Source organism: Mauremys reevesii, linkage group 25 (assembly GCF_016161935.1).
Source record: "Mauremys reevesii isolate NIE-2019 linkage group 25, ASM1616193v1, whole genome shotgun sequence".
Taxonomy (NCBI): Eukaryota; Metazoa; Chordata; order Testudines; family Geoemydidae; genus Mauremys; species Mauremys reevesii.
The window spans coordinates 14,966,219-14,986,011 of record NC_052647.1 but is presented as its reverse complement, the minus strand read 5'-3'; the positions used below and the strand labels follow the sequence as shown (position 1 = coordinate 14,986,011).

Below are 19,793 nucleotides of genomic sequence, written 5' to 3'. Positions count from 1 at the left end.
GTCCGTTTCGCTCCTGCGCTTTGGGGGGAAGTCACCGGCTGATCCCTTCTCGGCTTTCCTAAAACCTCCTTGCTAGGAAACGTTCAATGCAGGGTTCAGTGTGCCGCTCCCGCTCGTCCCCCGCGGAGCCGCCCCGTTAGCTCGCCACGGCACGCGCAGGGGGCGGGTTTCACGTTCCAAGAGACAAGGGAACAGGCTGGTGAGTCGAAGCCGGCGTCTTTCGCTCCTGCCTGGTTCCGAGCCGCGCAGGCCGGGGCTGGGGTGGGCACGAGAGAAGATGCTGAAGTGTTTCTGGTGTACAAGTGTAACACTGCGAGTCGCCTGAAATCCGGGGTCTGAGTCAGATTCTGTCCTCACTTCCGTCTCCAGGGAGGCTGCTCCCAGGCCGGGCGCTAGGACGCTTCCCACCCGCCCTCCTGTCGTCTTGGGAGGTCAACTCCTGCCGTGTTCTCTGACCAGCCCCGCGAGGCCCTCCCCCCTGGGCAAAGCTCCCAGGCAAAGCTGTATCAGGCTCAGGCCTGGAAGCTGCCATCTGCTGCTGGCTGGCCAGGGCCTGGGTCGCACTGTGGTGGCTGCCCTGGGACGTCTCCAGCAACGGGGCCAGGGTCTCTAGGCAGGGCTGACGGGCGGCACGGGATGGATGCTGCCCTGGGGGTTACCGGTACCAGGAGCTGGACACGCCCCTAGCTCACGGCCCAGTGCCAGACAGGGGGGCAGGGCCTGTCACTCACCCACCTGGCTCTAGGCACTACGGCGGGGGTGGCTCGCGGAGGCCCCTCATTGCCCATTCCCAGGTGGGCGGGGGAGCTCCGGGTTTCTCCCCTGCGGCAGGGTGGTGGAGCTGGGGGCTTCAGCCCTGTGGGAGGTGCCTGCCGGGGCTCAGAGCTTCACTAGGAGTGGGGCTGACGCCCCGAGTCCCAGCAGGTGCTCCCAGCCAGGGCCGCCCGGGGGTGGGGAGGAGAGGGGGCAAGTGGGGATTTGCCCCAGGCCCCCACAAGAGTTTTTCAGGGGCCCTGGAGCGGGGTCATTCACTCACTCTAGGGGCCCTGGAAAACTCTCGCGGGGCCCAGGCCCCCGGAGCTTCTTCCGCTCCGGGTCTTCGGCGGCAACCCCCTGGATCCTCTGGGCGGCCCTGGCCCAGCTCTCGGACGATGATCTCATGGGCTGGCTCAGAGGGTCGGTAAGTTGCCTCACCCCGGCACTATGGCACTGCGGGATGCTACCAGTCCTGCTGCATGGGGCACTGGGGTGACCAGTGGCAGGGCAGTGGCCTGACGTGTCCGGACCCACATCCAAGTTCTGTCTGGAGGCAGAAGCGGGAAGTGGGGCACCCGGGCCGTCTCCTGTGACGTGCAGCAGTGCAAATCTGTCCTAATGCAAAACCAGCCTGATTAACTGAATCCAAATCCCCTACCCCAGGACACGGTATCCTGCGCTCAGCTACGGGGCAGGCCGCAGCCGCGGGAGTCCCAGACACACACTCAGCTGGCGCCTGTCAGGACCCAGGGCACGATGCCAGGGAGGCAGTTTCTGTTGCAGTCTTGTCTCTGGAGCCGCTTGGCCAGCCAAGCCGAGAGCGTCCCAGGCACAGGCTGGCACCCTGAGGTGGCATCTGCTCTGCCCTGCGGCCGTTATCACAGGGGCTGCTCTTCCTCTCAGTGCTGAAAAGGCCTGGGCATGTGGGACTGTCCCGTAAAACCCGGGCTGGGCATCAGGCCTACCCGTGGGGCCCTTCGTCCCCGTGCTGGGCACAGGCAGGCACGGCCAGCGAGGGAGGGCGCTCCCTGCCCAGAGCGCTCCCTCCTCCGCCAGCCGCTCCGCTCCCTGGCACTGCACAGAGCTGCTCTCGCTGTCTCCTCAGGCCGGGCCAGGGCCTGGCAGGTTTCCATTGTCCCATCAGCTTCAGCTGGTGCTGGCCCGGGGGGCTCTGCTGGCTCAGCCCACCCCTGGGCAGGGGCCTGGCAGGACATCAGGCCCCTCTGAGGGGTCACAAGCTGGACACCTGCAGTCACTCCCTGGGGAGATGGAGGGCTTGGGAGTGTGTGCCTCAGCCGGGGGCAGCTCCCATCCTCTGGGACCCCTTGGGGGGTCCCTCCCTGCCATGATCCAAGGGAGTGGGGCTGGGGGAGCAGTTTGGGGTCCCCTCCCCCACGATGGGAGGAGGTGGTTGGGGCCTGGAGGAGCTTGTTCGGGAGGCTCTTCCTCCCCTGCCGCTCCTAGTTTGGAGGGGTCCCCTTCCCCCAGGCTGGGGGGTCCCCTTCCCCCAGGCTTGGAGGTTCAGGGGGTCCCCTGTCCCCAGGCTCGTGGGGGGCGGTCCCAGTTTGGGGGTCCCGGGCCGGGTCCCCTTCCCCAGGCTGGGGGGTCCCAGTTTGGGGGTCCCGGGCCGGGTCCCCTTCCCCAGGCTGGGGGGTCCCCTGTCCCCAGGCTCGTCGGGGGCGGTCCCAGTTTGGGGGTCCCGGGCCGGGTCCCCTTCCCCAGGCTGGGGGGTCACCTGTCCCCAGGCTCGTGGGGGGCGGTCCCAGTTTGGGGGTCCCGGGCCGGGTCCCCTTCCCCAGGCTGGGGGGTCCCCTTCCCCAGGCTGCGGGGTCCCCTGTCCCCAGGCTCGTGGGGGGCGGTCCCAGTTTGGGGGTCCCGGGCCGGGTCCCCTTCCCCAGGCTCGGGGCGGGCGGGGGCCGGGCTCCTCCCCGGTAGCGGCGGGGAAGGCGGAGCCGCAGGCCCGGGGGAGCCGCCGAGGCTGGAGCAGCAGCAGCGCCGCCTCTTCGCCAACAATAGCGGGTCCGGCCCGGGAGCCGCCGCAGCGGGAGCGGCCGGGGAGGATGCTGGGGAGCCGGACCCGCAGCGCGGGGGGGCCCCGCACGGAGCAGCGGCCGCCGGGGGCCGCCCCACAGCCCGGCCTGGCCTGGGTGCGTGGGGGGGCGGCGGGGCCGAGGGATCGGGGTGGGGGCTGCGGTGGTGTGTGTGTTGGGGGAGATATGGGGTGTCTAGGGGCTGCTGTGTGTGTGTTGGGGGGAGGTTTGGGGGAGATATGGGGTGTCTAGGGGCTGCTCTGGTATATGAGTTTGGGGAGATATGGGGTGTCTGGGGGCTGCTGTGGTGTGTGTGTTGGGGAGGTTTGGGGAGATGAGGGGCTGCCAGGGTGTGTGTTGGGGAGGTTTGGGGAGATATGGGGTGTCTGGGGCTGCTGTGGTGTGTGTATTGGGGAGGTTTGGGGAGATGAGGAGCTGCCAGGGTGTGTGTGTTGGGGAGGTTTGGGGAGATGAGGGCTGCCCGGGTGTGTGTGTTGGGGGAGGTTTGGGGGAGATATGGGGTGTCTGGGGCTGCTGTGCTGTGTGTCGGGGGAGGTTTGGGGAGATGGGGAGCTGCTGTGGTGTGTGTGTTGGGGAGGTTTGGGGAGATGGGGAGCTGCCAGGGTGTGTGTGTTGGGGAGGTTTGGGGAGATGGGGAGCTGGCAGGGTGTGTGTGTCAGGGGAGGTTTGGGGTGTCTGGGGAGCTGCCAGGGTGTGTGTGTTGGGGGAGGTTTGGGGGAGATGGGGAGCTGGCAGGGTGTGTGTGTCAGGGGGAGGTTTGGGGGAGATGGGGAGCTGCCAGGGGGTGTGTGTCGGGGGGAGGTTTGTGAGAGATGGGGAGCTGGCAGGGGGTGTGTGTCGGGGGGAGGTTTGTGAGAGATGGGGAGCTGGCAGGGGGTGTGTGTCAGGGGGAGGTTTGGGGTGTCTGGGTGGCTGTTGTGGTGTGTGTGTCGGGGGGAGGTTTGTGAGAGATGGGGAGCTGGCAGGGTGTGTGTGTTGGGGGGAGGTTTGGGGTGTCTGGGTGGCTGCTGTGGTGTGTGTGTTGGGGGGAGGTTTGTGAGAGATGGGGAGCTGGCAGGGGGTGTGTGTCGGGGGGAGGTTTGGGGGTGTCTGGCTTGTGCTGCCCGCTGTTGTAAGCTCCCTGGGTGGGGGAACCTCGTGTTTACATGTAGTGCCCTGCCGAGGCCGCCTGTGGGGGTGACGGGGTTGGGGGGTTTCCTAGGGTCCCTGAGAGCAGGGTGCCGTGCCAGGGTGGGCTGGGGGCTGGGTGGAAGGGACATTGCGGCTGTGTCTACCTGCGGGGGGAAGCCAGCGATTCTGCCTCGCGCAGGGGCCCCTCGCCCCCTCACCCCCCGCGGCGGGGGCAGGATTCGTAGCAGGATCAGATCCGTTCCAGGCCCCTGCTCCTTTGCTCTCACCCCCAAGATGCTGCTGTGGGGCCGGAGCCATCGGTGCCACCTGCCCACTTCCCTGCCCGGCCCCAGGCAGCCCTGGCCCTGGGCCGCGCCAGCGCCCGCTGGGCCGACTGGCACCAATGCCAAGATGCGACGGTGCCTTTCTTGGCACAGGCCTGTCCGCAGGCCCCGGTGACGGGCTGTGTGTGCGCCAGACGGGCCAGCAACCCCAGGGGCCTGTAGGAGGGGCTGGGGCAGGGGCAGGGGAGCAGGATGGGCTCTGTGAGACAAGCAGGGCCTGTCCCTCCAGTAGCTGGCCCCGCTCTGGTGCCTTTCCTCTGAGCTCCTCCAGCCCCTGAGCCAGGCCTCGCAGCCTCCTGGGAACCAGGCTGCAGTGGGAGGTAGGCAGCTGTACGCATGGGGAAACTGAGGCACGGTGATGCGACTTACACAGGAGAGTCTGGCGGTGCTGGGATTGGAACCCAGGTGTCCTGGCTTCTGTTCCCCCTATGGCTCGATCGCCCTGCCTCTGTGGCTAGCATGGCAGGCTCTCTGAGGAGGGTTCGCTCCCAGGCCTGTGTGGGCAAGGAGCCTTCAGGTGGCTCGGGGAGGCGATGTCCCTGGTCGGGTGCAGAGGACGGGGTTGGACGCCAAGGGGGAAGGGTCAATGCTTCTGCTGGCTGCTCTTGGAGGAGCATTTGGGCACCGGGCTCTGTGCAGTGTCTGGTCCTGGGGAAGGAGGATGCAGACGGTGGGTTTGGTCCCTTGGTGAGGGGGCTGTTCGCAGGCTGGCTGTTTGATTGGGGTGAAGGTGCGAGCGCTTCCCCCCAGTGGTGGGGTCCCCCCCCAGCACCTTGCGTTCCCCTGAGTGATGGTTTCCTGGGGTATGAGCTGCAGCCCGCGCTGGGGTGGAGGGGGCATCGGCTAATCATGCCTGGCTCCAGAGGCCTTCAAGGACGTTCCTTTGTCAGTCTCTTCCCCGGCAGCCTGCCCGGGGCTGGTGTTCTCGATCACCTGGGGATTTGGGGAGCCCGCCCCCCCGCCGCCTTCCAGGCTCTTTGGTCTGGCCCCGTCTCGGTGTGGGGGTCTGGAGAGGCAGAGCTGGGGGGCCAGTCTCATTGCTGGGTTTATCCCCTCGCAGGTGACCAGGCAGAGGTGACAAGGGAAGGCTGGAAGGTGCTGCTGGGTCTGGAGTCAGGCCCCTGAAACGAGGTAAGGAAAGAGAGAGAGAACTCCCCCCTCCTTCGCACGTGCACACCTGTGCACTCCTTCCTTTGCACGTGTGTGTACACTCCTTCGCACGTGCACACCTGTGCACTCCCTTCTTTGCATGTATGTGTGTATACACCCTCCTTCGCACGTGCACACCTGTGCACTCCCTCCTTTGCACGTGTGTGTACACTCCTTCGCACGTGCACACCTGTGCACTCCTTCCTTTGCACGTATGTGTGTACACACCGTCCTTCGCACGTGCACACCTGTGCACTCCCTCCTTTGCACGTGTGTGTACACACATCCTTCGCACGTGCACACCTGTGCACTCCCTCCTTTGCACGTATGTGTGTACACTCCTTCGCACGTACACACCTGTGCACTCCCTCCTTTGCACGTGTGTGTACACACCTTCGCACGTGTGTGTGTACACACCCTCCTTCGTCCTCCTGTGCATTCGTTTACCCTCCTTTGCAGGAGCCCCTGTGTTCTGGAGTGACTCCCCCAGGCTCCTGCCTTTCCGCAGCCCAGACTCCCTTCTGGCCTGGGCCAGACGCTCAGCAGGGGAGTCTGCTGGGGGCTGGGGTTGGTCCCAGAGGCGAGCCTGGTGCAGGTGCCTGGGGGAGGTTGCCCCAAGCGGGCCCATCCTGGGTGCTGGGAGAAGGAGCGGGCAGAGAGGGGGCTGCCCTGCAGCTCCCCCAAAGGGGCCGCACCACTGGGGGGTGCCTGGCCCGACATTGGCCTCCCGCTTTGTGCTGCAGGGCTCGATGTCGGGAGCTGTGGCCGAGGGCCGGGGAGACATGAAGCCAGAAGAGGGCGGCAGCGAGCCGGGAACCAGCCAGGAGCTGCTGCAGAGACTGCGGGAGCTGGAGGTGTGGAGGGAGCCCCCAGCCCGCTGTGTCCCTGGGGCCAGAGAGAGGGTTGCTGCCCCCCCAGGAGCCCTGCATGGCGTCTGGGGAGCCCCCCCCCCCCAGCAGCGCTCTCCCCAGCACTGGGCGCTCTGTGCACGTAGGACTCCCACAGGGAGGGGTGCCCGGCTGGGTCAGTGCTGGTGAGCTCTGAGCCGAGAGGCTCCCTCCTGCAGGGTTTGTTCCAAGGACAGCGCCCCCCCTTCCCCTCGCAGCCGCAGTCCAAGGCAGCTTCCCAGGCGCTCCCAGAGCCCCACGGCAGCTGGGGCAGAGAGGGGCCAGGGACTTGCCCAAAGTCATACAGTGAATCTGGCAGAGGAAATGACCTGGGAGTCCTGGCTCCCAGCCCTCCCCCCCTGCTCTAACCACCAGCCCCCACTCCCCTCCCAGAGCCAGTGAGAGAACCCAGGAGTCCTGGCTCCCAGCCCCCCCAGCTCTAACCACTAGATTCCCACTCCCCTCCCAGAGCCGGGGAGAGAACCCAGGAGTCCTGTCTCCCAGTCCCCCCCGCTCTAACCACTAGATCCCACTCCCCTCCCAGAGCTGGGGAGAGAACCCAGGAGTCCTGGCTTGTCAGCCCTCCTGCTTTAACCACTAGCCCCCACTCCCCTCCCAGAGCCGGGAGAGAACCCAGGAGTCCTGGTGCCTGGCTCTGGGGCGGGGTTTTGGGTGGGCAGAGGAGCTGGGCCCCTGACCTGCTACTCTTTCCTTTGGCGCAGGCGGAGAACTCGGCCCTGGCTCAGGCCAACGAGAACCAGAGGGAGACCTATGAGCGCTGCCTGGACGAGGTGACCTGCCCCTGGGGCTGCTTGCCTGGCCGGGCCCCTGCGCTGGGCTGCCCTGGCTGGGGCGGAGGGGGTGGCGGGAGATCGCTTGCTGCTCCAGCCCCCCGCCCCCCGCTGTCACGTGACTGCTTTGTTTTCCAGGTTGCCAACCACGTGGTGCAGGCTCTGCTCAACCAGAAGGTGAGTGAGTACCCGGGCCTCCCTCCTGGGGGAGCACAGCCCCCCCCCTCCCGGGACCTCCCTCCTGGGGGAGCACAGCCCCCCCCTCCTGGGCCCCCCCCTCCCGGGGCCTCCCTCCTGGGGGAGCACAGCCCCCCCTTCCCGCCCCCCCCTCCCGGGGCCTCCCTCCTGGGGGAGCACAGCCCCCCCCTCCCGGGGCCCCCCCTCCCGGGGCCTCCCTCCTGGGGGAGCACAGCCCCCCCTCCTGACCCCCCCCCCCGGGGCCTCCCTCCTGGGGGAGCACAGCCAACCTTCGCCCCCCAAGAGTGGGACCTGAGCAGGGGTGGGGGATGTGCGTGGTGCCCAGCGCTTTGCCTGCTGCGCCACCTGGTGTGTTCCCTAGCCCAGCTGCACAGAACCCAGGAGTCCTGTCCCCCCCCAACCACTGCACAGCACAGCCTCCCGCCCCACTCAGATCCCCCCTCCAGAGCTGGAACCCTGGAGTCCTGCCCCCCCCCCCAGTCCCTCCACCAGAGCTGGGACTGGAACCCAGGAGTCCTGCCCCCCCCGCAGTCCCCCCACCAGAGCTGGGACTGGAACCCAGGAGTCCTGCCCCCCAGTCCCCGCACCAGAGCTGGGACTGGAACCCCGGAGGCCACCCTTCAACGCAGGATGTAGCCAGTTGGCGCTGGAGGCCTCGGTGCCCGGCTGCCGCTCTGTGGCGTGTGGGGACACGGGGCCACGTCTCTCAGCTCGGCCAGGCCCCGCGGGTGGGGATCGGTTGTGAGCCCAGCCCCTTCCGTGTGCCGGGCCGGGACCCAGGGCCGGCATCGTGGGGTCCCGTGGGCTGGAGGGCGGCTTTGGGGGACCCTGGCAGCCCCCTGCCTGGCTGTGTGGGTGGGGGCTGCACCCTATGGGGAGGGGGCCCAGCGCCTGGCTCTGAGTGCAGGGCCAAGCCCCAGCCCCGGGCGCTGCCACAGACTCTGCTTTGCCCGGGGCCGGCAGGACCTGCGCCAGGAGTGCCTCAAGCTGAAGAAGAGGGTCTTCGACCTGGAGCGCCAGAACCAGACCCTGAGCGACCTCTTCCAGCAGAAGGTGCAGCTGACGACCGGCTCCCTGCCCCAGGTCCGGCCTCGTCCCCGCTCCCCTCCCTCCCTGCCCCAGGTCCGGCCTCGTCCCTGCTCCCCTCCCGCCCTGCCCCAGGTCCGGCCTCGTCCCTGCTCCCCTCCCGCCCTGCCCCAGGTCCGGCCTCGTCCCTGCTCCCCTCCCGCCCTGCCCCAGGTCCGGCCTCGTCCCCGCCCCCCTCCCTCCCCACCGCCCAGTCTGGCCTTGTCCCTCCCTCCCCACTGCCTGGTCCGTCCTCGTCCCCGCTTCCTGGCCACCCCATTTCCTCCCCAGCCCCTGTCTGCTGCTGAACTCTGCAGGCACCAGGGGACGAGCCTTTATGAACAGCAAGAGCCGGGGTCATGACGAGAGACACTGAAACGCCCGGGGCTCCCCACCGGCCCCCAGCGATTGCTCTTTGCCACCTCTCAGCCACAGCTGGGCCCCCCCGACGTCTCCTCGTCGCCTGATCTCCCCATGCCTCAGCCGGCTCCCTGTGGGTTCCACAGTCCCACTGGAATCTCCCTCCCTCCCTCCCGCCCGCGAGCCTTCTCCTCCGCAGCTCCTGCTGCCTGGTGGCAGAGACGGAGGGAGAAACCCGCCGGCCCCTGGCTCCCTTCCCTTCTGCTCCTGTGGCGTCTCTGCCCCTCACTGCCCTGCTTTCGTCCCCAGCTGGCCCTGCACCCGGTGTCCGCGGTGTGCAGCCCCCCAGCCAGTCTCCAGTTGGGCTCGGTGGAGAAGCTGGCCCCCTCGCTGCCCCTGGGACGCTGCGCCCTGCCGAGGGAGGTATGTCCCCCGCCCAGCCCGGCTCCCAGCTGCTCTCAGCCCATAGACCAGGAGAGGGGCGTTGGGGGGCAGCTGCTGTCCTCGCCGGGCCCGAGCCCCCTGGGCAGGGACGTGGGTTCCGTTGCAGGACATGGGGAGCTGCAGGGGGGGCGGGCAGGAGAACAGGCTCCAGCCACTAGCTTGGGGTAGTGGCAGGACGGGCGCTGCCTGAGCAGGGCCCTTGCAGGCATGTGGCTGCCCCAGACCCAGAGCCCCCTGCAGAAGCAGCCAACCCCCCCTCCCCCTTTTGTTTCCCTGGAGCTGGCCCCATGGTCTAGGCCTGGGCCTACCCCTGTTGGCTGCCCCGGGACGCAGCAAACAGCCCCGGTGCGGTGTGCTCCGGCCCTGCCGCTGTCCGGGCTGGGGTCTGGATTATCGGGGGGCCTTGGTGGAGCTGGGAGCCGGGCCCCAGGCATCTCACGGCCTCTCCTGCCCCTCTCCCCAGGTGGGGTACGGCTCTCAGTCCATGGAGGCGTTGTCTCCCTTCTTCAAGAAGAAAGCACAGATCCTGGAGGTGCTGCGGAAGCTGGAGGAGACGGACCCCCTGCTGTGCCCCCCACCCTGCCATCTGTCTCCCTGGAGGGACCCCCACCACTCCCCCGCTGAGCCCGGCTCCCACAAATTTCAGCCGGTCCTAGCAGACAGCCGGAGCCAGCCGGAGTCGCCGGTGAATGGGGAGGGACCCCCGGCCGAGCCCCTGGCCGCCCCCCATGAGCTGTGGCCGTCCTGCCTGCTGCGAGCACAGAATGGCCTGGAGGAGGCGCTGAAGTGGAAGGGCGAGGAGGGGGGGGTCCTGGAGGCCGAGGGGGGGCGCCCCCAGCTGCTCCCCCCACTGTGCTGCCAGCAGAAGAGCGAGGGCAGCTCCTCCTCCTCCTCCGACGAGAACGGGGAGCTGGGCCCCCCGGGCGAGGCCCTGCTGAGCTCCCTGCCTGAGAAGAAGCTGGACCTGGGGCTGCTGCTGGAGGAGACGGAGTGCTACCTGCAGCACTTCCTGAAGCAGGGCTGCCCGCTCAACGGGGAGCCAGCCGCTGCCTGCCGGCCGCAGGGGCCCCCAGGGGCGCTGAGCCCCAGGCCAGGGCTGCTGGCCAAGGCCCTGAGCCAGGACATGCTCACCGGCCTCTCGGTCATGGGCAGGGGCCAGCCCACGAAGCCGGCGTCGGGCCTGGCCCAGGACAGCGCAGACAAGCCAGCTTTCGGCACAGCCGCCGGCGGCCAGGACCTGGGGCCCTTCCTGGAGCCGGCCCTGGAGCGCCAGGCCTACGTCAGCGTCTGCCTCTCCGGAGACGAGCCCCCCGAGAAGAGTGCCAAGGGCTCTGGCCAGGCCTCGGCTCAGGGCAAGCCCAAGCTGCAGCCGGGCCCCGTGTCCCCGGGCGCCGGGGCACTTCCCCTGCCCTCCCCCTCCAAGATGGTCAAGTTCCTGAAGATGCCCACGCCCGGGGAGAAGCCGCAGGGCCCCAACCCTCTGCGCCTGAGCCCCCAGCTCACCCGGAGCTCCAGGATCCCCTGCCGCAGCAACAACTACGAGCCGTGCCCCTCGCCCGTGCTCAGCCGCAGGGCCTCCCCCGAGGGGCCCGCGGTGCCCGCCTGCCCCCTGCCCCCTGGGGCCGGCGGCCAGGGCTCCCCCAAGGCTGGCAGACACCTGGCCCCCGGGACGGCCGAGGCCGCCGTGCACTTCCCGGAGCCCCATGACTACGAGAATGTCTCGGAGCTGTCGGTGGGCGGCCTGGCCTCTCCGCTGGAGCAGCCCAAGGGCTCCCACTCCACCCCGTCGCAAGGCGCCAGGCCAGATGCCCCGCGCTGCCCGCCGGAGTTGTGCCCCTATGCCCCTGCCAAGGAGGGCCGGGAGCGCGGCGCTGAATCCCCGCCGGCCGCCCGCAGGAATGCTGGGGGCTCTGCCGGGCCCAGGCGGCCTAGGAACAGCTCTGGGAAGAAGCAGCTGGAGCTGGGACACCTGCCGTTTAAGGAGCGTCTGTCGGCACTGGGGAAGCTGAAGGGTGCCGAGGCCGGGGAGCGGAAGGAGGCGCTGGGCCCGGAGAAAAACAGCTGCCCCGGGAAGGCCAGGGCACCAGGCCGGCCCTGCGAGGAGGTGCTGGAGGCCAGGGCACAGCTTCGGCCGGGCGCAGGCGGCAGCCTCAAACACCAGGAGCAGTGCCACGGCGGGGAGCCCGCCGGGCGGTGCTACTCTGGCTCGGTGGGCTCCCGGCTGGAGGCTGAGACCTGCTCCTCAAAGCACTACGCCGCCAAAGCCCGCCAGCCGGGGGCGCTGTGCCCAGCGGGGACCCCCCTGGGCCCCAGGAACCCCCCCAAAGCCCCTCCGGTGCCCCCGGCCAAGGGCGCCAAGAGCCCCCATGGGAGCCCCACCAAGCTGCCCTCCAAATCTCCTACCAAGGCGCCGGCCAAGGCTGGGGCTCCCCGCCCGCCTGCAGAGGAGCCAAGGCCCGGTGGCCCCAAGCCGCCCCTCACGCCGCCGCCCAGCGCGGGCCGCAAGCCCCCCGAGTGTGCCAGGGCCCCGCCCCTGCCTGGCCGAGCGCTGCCCGCGGTCCGCCCCGCGCTGCACTCGGCCATCGAGGAGAAGGTGATGAAGGGCATCGAGGAGAATGTGCTGCGCCGGCAGGGCCAGGACAAGGGGCTGGCAGGTGAGGGGAAGCCAAAGAACTCGAGTGGCATCGCCAGCTGGTTCGGGCTGCGCCGGAGCAAGCTGCCTGCCCTGAGCCGGCGGCCGGAGGGGCTCCAGTGGGGCGGGGGCGCCTCGCCGCTGCGCCGGGAGGGGAAAGTGGCGGCCTGCAAGCTGGAGGCAGAGAGCCTCAACATCTCCAAGCTGATGGAGAAGGCGGAGGATCTGCGCAAGGCACTGGAGGCGGAGAAGGCCTTCATCAACGGGCTGGCGCTGGAGAAGGGCCGGCCCCACGCCTGCGGCATCCTCATGGAGCAGACGCAGAACGAGCTCCAGGTCATGTACCAGGAGGTGACGGCTGAAAACTTCATGCAGCAGCTGCTGAACAGGTACTGGGCGGGGGGGCAGGGCGAGAGGATGCCAGCAGGGGTGGAAACAGAAGTGTATGTGACTAGGCAGCGTGCTGGGCACCAGGACTCCTGGGTTCTCTCCCTGGCTATGAGAGGGAAGCAGGGTCTACTAGTTAGAGCGGGGGGGGCTGGGGGTCAGGGATCCTGGGTCCTATTCCTGGCTCTGGGAAGGGAGTGGGGTCCAGTGGTTAGAGCAGGGGAGGAGGGCTGGGGGTCAGGGCTCCTGGGTTCTATCCCTGGCTATGAGAGGGAAGCAGGGTCTACTAGTTAGAGCGGGGGGGGGCTGGGGGTCAGGGCTCCTGGGCTCTATTCCTGGCTCGGGAAGGGGAGTGGGGTCCAGTGGTTAGAGCAGGGGAGGAGGGCTGGGGGTCAGGGCTCCTGGGTTCTATCCCTGGCTCTGGGAGGGGAGTGGGGTCCAGTGGTTGGGGCGGGGGTCAGGACTCCTGGGTTCTATCCCTGGCTCTGGGAAGGGAGTGGGGTCCAGTGGTTAGAGCAGGGGAGGAGGGCTGGGGGTCAGGGCTCCTGGGTCCTATTCCTATTTCTGGGAGGGGAGTGGGGTCTAGTGGGTTAGGGCAGGGGGAGTGGGGTCAGGGCTCCTGGCTCCAATTCCCAGCCTTGGCAGAGACTTCCTGAGCCCTCTCTGTGACTCAGTTTCTCCCTCTGTGAATGGGGATCACGCACCAAGCTCAGACGTGCTGAGGGTGGGGGCGGGGGGGGGGAGGTTTTCATTCAGGGCCAGTCGTCCTGAGCCCAGACCAGGGAGAGCTGTGTATGCCTGTAGGAAGGGGCTCTGCCCCTCTGGCTCTGGGGGTCCAGCCGTCTGTCCTGTCGGCCCCCCGGCGGCTCACATCCTCATCTCTGCAGGGTGGACGGGAAGGAAGCCTACGAGAGCCGGCTGGAGCAGAAGAGGGAGCTCCGGGATTTCCAGAGGGTCTCGCATGACGCCAAAGACCCCAGGCTCTTCCGGCCCCCGCGGAACGGCATCGTTGGCCACCTGCGGAGCTGTGAGGAGACCCCCGAGAAGGTGGGGAGCGCCCCCAGCCTGGCCATGGCTGGGCTCTGTGCCAGGCAGAGGGGAGGTGCGCCGTGGTTATCCGTCTCTCTCATCTCCTTTCCTTTGAAGGGCCCTGACTCGAAGCTCCGGGAGGAAATCCCGTCGGACGACAGCCTGGCCGAGTCAGTGAACTCCCAGCACTTCACAGGTGACCCCACAGGAGGCTGCCCGATGCCACGAGCGGTCGCGGTTCCGATCTGTACCGAGCCCTGGAGCCTCCTGGCTCAGCGGCACAAACTCTGGGTTGGGCCAGGCTAGTTATCGGCCCAGACTGTGGCCGAGCGGGTGGTTTGGGAGGCAGGGGGTCTGGTGATTGAGAGTTTGGGGGTCTGGACTCCTGGGTTCCGTTCCCAAGTCTGGGTGGGGGTGTGGCCTGCCAGTGGTGGGTGGGGCTTGGAGTCAGGGGGCGTGGCAGTGGAGGGTTAGGGCTAGGGGCATAACTCAGCCAGGGACCCCCCCCCCCACCTTGGGTAACTTGCCATGTCCTTGGGGGGTGTGGCCTGCTGGCGGTGGGCGGAGCTTGGAGGCAGGAGGGGGCGTGGCAGTGGAGGTGGGCGGGGCTAGAGACAGGACTCAGCCAGGGACCTGTGCTCTGAGATGGGCTGCGGGGAGGGACTCCAGGAGGCCCGTCTGGGCTAGCCCGGCCCGCTGACTCCACCCTGGCCTTGTTGCTCACAGCGTGTGGCTCCCTGACACGGACCCTGGACAGCGGCATCGGCACCTTCCCTCCCCCCGACTACTGCAGTGGGGCTCCCAGTAAAAACCTCCCCAAGCTGAAACCCAGCCTGGACCCGCTGCCCAGCCTTGCCCCGGGGCAGCCCCCCGGCGGCAGCAGAGTCCCCCGCAAGGCCCGCACGCTGGAGAGGGAGGTGCCCAGCGCGGAGGACGTTCTGGCACCCGGCAAGCACCAGAGCATGCCCGCGTTCCACGGAGTGCTGGCCGGCGCGGAGCCGCCCCCGAGCCTGCGCGGCCACAGAGTCTGCCCCGAAGGTCTGGACCCAGGCGAGCCGCGGGGTGGGGAGGGGGCTTCCGCTGGGCCCAGCGAGCTGGGGGCGTGGGGCGGGGGAGACACGCTCGCACCAGTAATGCCAATGGAGACCCGCGCTGGTTCCAGACACCCTGCTGGGACCTCCGGCCCCGCGGTTCAGAAACGCACCCCCCAGCTTGGCCATGGCGGAGCCCTTGGAGGGCCAGGCGACGGGCAGGTAACCTCTCTGCCCGTGTGTCTCCCGCGCTGCCAGGGCCGGACCCTGCCCATTTTCCCCTCTACCAGAGGGTTTAACCGCCCCACCCCGCCCTGCGCTGAGCTGAGCTGCCCACTCGGGGCCAGGGGCCTGGGAGGGGGGTGCTAGGACAGGACTGGAGCGACCCCAACCCTCACCCCAGTCCGTCCTGCCCACCTTCGCCTCCCAGCTTGACCCCGTGGGGGATGGGGGGTCGCCCTCTGCTAACTCCCCACTGCCTTCCTCCTGGCGCCAGACCCCCGCCTGGAACCCGGCCGAGCGCGGCGAGTGCAGCAGAGCAAGAACTGGACCTTCCCCAACTCCAAGGCTTGCGGCGGCTCCGCGGACCCCTTCCTGTGCACGGCCCGGGACCTGGAGGGGCTGCATGGGCTGGCCGGGGTAAGGAGCCCCCCAGGGCGGGGGCGGGGCGCTGGGCGCGATAGTCCCGAGGGTTGGTCGGCGTGGGCAGCGCGGTCCTGCCCGTTGGACCCACGGCCTCGCCCCAGGGACGCACCGGTCCCTGCTGCCCCGAAGCGTCACCGCCCTGGGGGTGGCGGCGCTGAGACCTGCCTGCTCTCTGGTGGCGCCGAGGGTCTTGGCCCAGCTGTGCCGGGGTCGGGGCTGTCCGCTGGGTGCCGGGGTGGGCAGCCAGGAGGAGCCTGGGATGTTCCCAGTGCCCCAACCCTCCCCTGCCAGGCCCCTCGGCCAGCCCCTGGGCACTGGCACACAGCTGAGCTGCAATGGGGGCGAGGCTGCCATGGGAGGCTGGCTGGGTGTGTTCATTGAGCTGCGCAGGGCTGGACGCGGCCAGGGCGCTGTGTGACCTTGTGCAGTGGCGCTGGACAGTGCAGGGGGCGCCCAGCCACAGGCAGGATTTGGCCTCAATCCTGTCCCATCGGGGTCGGCGCCATGGGGGATGGAATTTCACTCCTGCTTCTCTCCTGAGAAAGGATCCAAAAGAAACTCACTATGGGAGGCCCCTTGACCCCACTGAGATGCAGCCACTTCTGGGGTGGAGGCAGCAGCAGCTGGCAGGGACAAGGGCTGGGGATTGGGCTAAGAATTCCCAGGCTCTTGGGCACGCTGCCATGGGAGCAGCAGTGTCTGTGGAGCAGATGGCAGCTTGGCACCGCCCTGCACACGTGCAGGGAGCTGCAGGGCCGTTTGGCGGCCAGCCTGGATTAACCAACGTGCACTCAGGGCCCTTGTGGGGGGAAACCCCAGACTCAGCGGCTGTGTGACACAACCCTGCCCCCCCCGCCCCTGTCATGCCAGAGGGGGGGCTGCACCGGGTGAGTGCCGAGCATGTGGAGCAGGGCTGGGGCCAGGAGGAGCTGCCCTGGCCCAGGGGGAGGGGTGAGAGGGGGACAGAGGGGCTGAGATGTTGGGGGGCTGCAGTGAACGGGAGGGATGTCGGGGCTGCTGGGATGTGTGGGTTGGTGGCTGGGGACTGTGTGGGATAGGAAGCATTCGGGGTATTGTGGGGCAGGACGTGAGGGGGCATTCGGGGATCAGTGTGCAGGGTGGGATGGGAGGCGCACTGGGGGGGTGGGGTAGAAGGGTCATCCTGGGGTCTGGGGGATGGGGGTACAGAAGGGGGAACCCCAATGTCCGTACTGCCCAGGCCTCACAAATCTTCGATCCAGGCCTGTCTCTGAGGACTGCAGGCAGGGCTGTGCCGACGTGCAGGGACCTCCCAGCCGGCCGGGTTGTTCTGCTCCCTGTCCCTGAGCGGCGTCTGCCGGGGGCGGGGGGGAAGGTGACAGTTCCCCCCTGCTGATGGGTCCCCCTGCTGATTTCAGCTCACTCTCCCCCCGAGGCTCGGACCCCTGCCGCACGGCTCTCTCACGCCCGTGTCTGTCCCTGCAGAGCTCCGCGCACAGCACCGCCGAGAGGAAACGAGCCTCCTCGGACGGGCCCCGCCTGCCGCCCCCCTCCCCACAGGCGTTCAGCGCCAGCCGGACGCCCAGTGCCTCTGACGTGGGCGAGGAGGGCAGCATGGAGCTGAAGTCCAGGGACACGGGGCAGGGCCAGCCGGGCCTGGAGAACTCGGAATCGCTCAGTGACTCGCTCTACGACAGCCTCTCCTCCTGCGGGAGCCAAGGGTAACGGGTGCCCCGGAGCCCCCCTTCGCGGGAGGAGGGATCATCTGGTGCTGGAGGGGGAAGAGCTGCCTGCCCCCTCCTCCCCCCGTGCTGCCCCCACCCCTCAGGAGCCCGGCACTGGGGCCGTCCAGAGCCCATTGCTGGCACCGGGGCCGCAGAATCCTGCCAAGGTGTCTCAAACCAAGTCCGTCCCCCCCCACCCGACAGAGGAGCCACCACCACATCTTCCACCCTGGACCCCTTTCCAAGGGGCCGGAGCAGCTGCCTCCCCCTGGACGCAGCCCCCAGCCATTGGGCAGGGCCCCGGGCTCCTCCCTGGTGTCGCAGGGCCTGTCTGCGCTGTCGTCTCAGCTCTGGGGACGTCCGCATGGAGCCAGGCTCCTGCGCCGCCCTCCCCACCTCTGAACCCCCTCCCCACGCGGATTGGACCAGGGGCCCCTCGGGTGCAGTCTCCACCAGGGCCCGGAGCCAGCCGCTGCCAAGGAAGGTGCAAGACGCCCTGCGGTGGGGAGGGGTCTCCCCTGTTGGCTAGGGCCTGACCAGTCTGTCCAGCAGGGGGCGCTGTGCCCTTCTCAGGTAACTGGACGGTCTCTTGTTCTTGCTGCATTGACTGTCCGGTCCCTTTGCTCTACACCTCAATCTCTTGTGGCAGTGAGTTCCACAGGCTCGTCATGGGGAAGGGGGAGATTTGCCTTCCTCTGATGCACCAGCTATGGGCCTGTGCTGGAGGGGTGGGTGCCGCCGAGTGGCGTGAGTCGATGCTGTAGAAACCAGGAGTCCTAAGCCCCCGTCTCCCCGGGAGTAAAAAGGGCTGAGTGGCTGGAGCGCAAGGGTTTCCAGCCGTCCTGTTACTGGAGTCGCGGAATGGGACATGTTCCCCGACCCCCCTGTCCCTTCAGTGCCAGGTTGGGTCGTTCCTCTCCACTGGTGCTGGGGGGCAGACCCTGTGAGCTGACCCCAGCTGGGTCCTGGAGCTGCCGTGGGGCCAGGCCGGCGGCTCCCGCTCCCGCCCCTTGTCTTCTGTGTTCGGGTCGGTCTCCCGGTCCCGTGGCCGTGTGCCCCTCGCCTGGCTCTCTCCAATGGTGCTATTGCCGTGTACAGACCCCCTCCCCAGCCCCACTTCCCTTTCTCGCCTTCCCGTTGGGTTTTTTATTCAATGACGCCGCCCTCCCACGTTGTTTTATTTATCTAAGTTATTGTGAATCCAGCTGTTTATTGCCTGCCTTGGTCTCCCTTCAAACTGCCAATAAAAGGTTAAGAGCGGGGCTGAATTAATGTGTGATTTCCCGTCCCCTCCCTGCCCACCCACCAGCTGCTGGGGGTGGGGGGGCAGGAACGGGGCCCTGCAGCTCCTGCCAGGCGGGGCAGGAGTCAGTCCCCAGGGCGCGGTGCCAGGTTGGCTGGATGCCGTTGCAGATGCCCGTGGAAGGGGGCAGAGAGCAGCACACCCCTACAAGCCCTCCCGGGTTCCACAAGCCCCTGAGCAACCCAGGGACGGGTGGGAGGTTCAGTCCCACTGGCCCCCAGGCCTGTGTTAAACCGGCCCCCCGAAGGGTGCAGTCAGCCCAGGCCCTAATGGCCGAGGAGCCTGCTGGGGCCGGGTTTGTTGCCGGTGCACAGGGGCCGTGATGGACTCAGTGTGAATCTAACGGATCCCCTCTGCCCGCTCCAGACCTGGCGCCCATGGGGCGTGGTGGGAGTCAGGCCGTCCCGCTTCACCCCCGGGGGCTGGGCCCTTCCTCCTCAGAGCTGTGGGCGGGTACCACAGACGCTGACTGGCCACCGGGGCTGCCCCCCACGTGCAGGGCAGGCGAGAAAGGGGGCGTTGGGCCCACCTGGGAAGCCCAGTCCTGCCATGCAGACGTCGAAGGGCTGCTGCGGCATCAGCGATTCCAGCCGTGGTACCGGACCATGGGAGAGAGACGCCCCGAAGGGAGAGGATCCGTCACCAGCCCAGCGAACTGATCGACCGCTGTCCGGGGACACTGCTCACCCAGCACTGGGAGGCAGCCACCTCTGAGCAGGGTGCAGCGGCTGTTTGGCATCGGAGCCGGGTCAGACGCCAGGCAGGCAGCGATGACGGTGGAGAGTGAAAGGGGAGAGCAGGTGCCAGTGGACACGGCTGAGTGGGGTGAAGGCGGTGTCAGTGGGGGTGCGGGTCAGGGCTAGGGGGCAGGGGCCTGACATGGGCTGGTTGCTGTGGGAGGGCAAATCGCTGGTGACTTTTCCCAAATCAATGGGCCTCCGAGGGGCACGATTATAATCAACCGCTGGTTGCCATGGTGGCCCTGCCGCGGAGGGGCCAGGCCCCTTTCTGCTTGGCCCCCGGCAGCCTCGGGGGGGCCGACCCGGCCCATGCAGCCGCCCACAGGCAGCTCTCGGAGTGGCGGGAGGAGATGAGGCCCCCGCCGCTGCCTCGCAAGATCAGGCCCCACTGGTGATGTCCCAGCTGGGGGGTGGGGGCAGCGCCCGGCCTTTGCAGAATGCAGGCTGGGGGTTGGGAGGCAGAGTCAGGGGCCAGGCAGGGGGTGCGGGATCTGGGCTGGCAGCCTGAGCCTCCAGTGCCCAGAGCCATTCTCCTGGTCCGTGCTTGGGGGGCTCGGCCCCCCTCTGCGGCAGAGCAGGCGTGGGGTTGGATTGGGGGGTAGCAGGGCTCCCTGGTCAGGCTCTATTTGCATAGCCCAGGCTCCGCTGCGCCAGGCCCCGAGCACTGTGCCCCCCAGCGGTGCAGGCCCCCCGCCCCCCCAGCAGTCACTGGCATCCCACGTGAAGAGTGACCGAGGGTGGAGGGCATGGCATGGCCCAGGGAGCTGCTGGCTTGGGGGTCTGTGGGGCTGGACGGCGCCCCCTCCGCACTAGGGCTGGGCTGAGGGTGCCAGCGCCCCCCCCCCCGGCTCCAGGCACAAACCTGCAGCACCCCCTTGTGCCAGCCGCGGGCCAGCGGCACGGGTTGCAGGGCAGTTGCATCACTCTCCTCCCAGGGCCCCTCCCACTCCGGGTAGGTCGGGGGGGGGGATTTCTGATCCCCCCAAAATCCTGATGAGCCCTTGGGGCCCCTCCCCCCAATGCCCCAGTTCCCCTCTGGCAGCTGCCTCGCAGGGCCGGCTCTGAAGAGCACACTTCCCCCCCCCCAGTGGGGGGGGTCTCCCCAGAGGTGGTGCAGCAGGATGTGGGCCCAGGGTTGGGGCTGGTGCCCCTCCGGCAGCCAGGCCGG

The 19,793-nt window shown here is 68.5% G+C and overlaps 1 protein-coding gene across 4 annotated transcripts in view; it reads left to right on the top strand.

Moving 5' to 3' along the window:
- NCKAP5L (NCK associated protein 5 like) overlaps positions 1–17,836 on the top strand; it is a 28,048-nt gene extending 10,212 nt beyond the window's left edge. For 3 of the 4 annotated variants that reach the window (XM_039515135.1, XM_039515138.1, XM_039515136.1), the window contains 12 exons: positions 5,322–5,392; positions 6,154–6,264; positions 7,020–7,088; positions 7,227–7,265; positions 8,250–8,369; positions 9,021–9,134; positions 9,619–12,176; positions 13,062–13,221; positions 13,321–13,399; positions 13,930–14,241; positions 14,731–14,873; positions 16,344–17,836. In XM_039515135.1, coding sequence (XP_039371069.1) covers positions 6,160–6,264; positions 7,020–7,088; positions 7,227–7,265; positions 8,250–8,369; positions 9,021–9,134; positions 9,619–12,176; positions 13,062–13,221; positions 13,321–13,399; positions 13,930–14,241; positions 14,731–14,873; positions 16,344–16,583 — 3,939 coding nt within the window. In that variant the 5' untranslated portion in view covers positions 5,322–5,392; positions 6,154–6,159 and the 3' untranslated portion in view covers positions 16,584–17,836. Of the gene's footprint in view, positions 1–2,768; positions 2,904–5,321; positions 5,393–6,153; positions 6,265–7,019; positions 7,089–7,226; positions 7,266–8,249; positions 8,370–9,020; positions 9,135–9,618; positions 12,177–13,061; positions 13,222–13,320; positions 13,400–13,929; positions 14,242–14,730; positions 14,874–16,343 lie in introns of those variants that run through there. The other variant, XM_039515134.1, reaches the window with a different exon arrangement.
- The last annotated feature ends 1,957 nt before the right edge of the window (positions 17,837–19,793 follow it).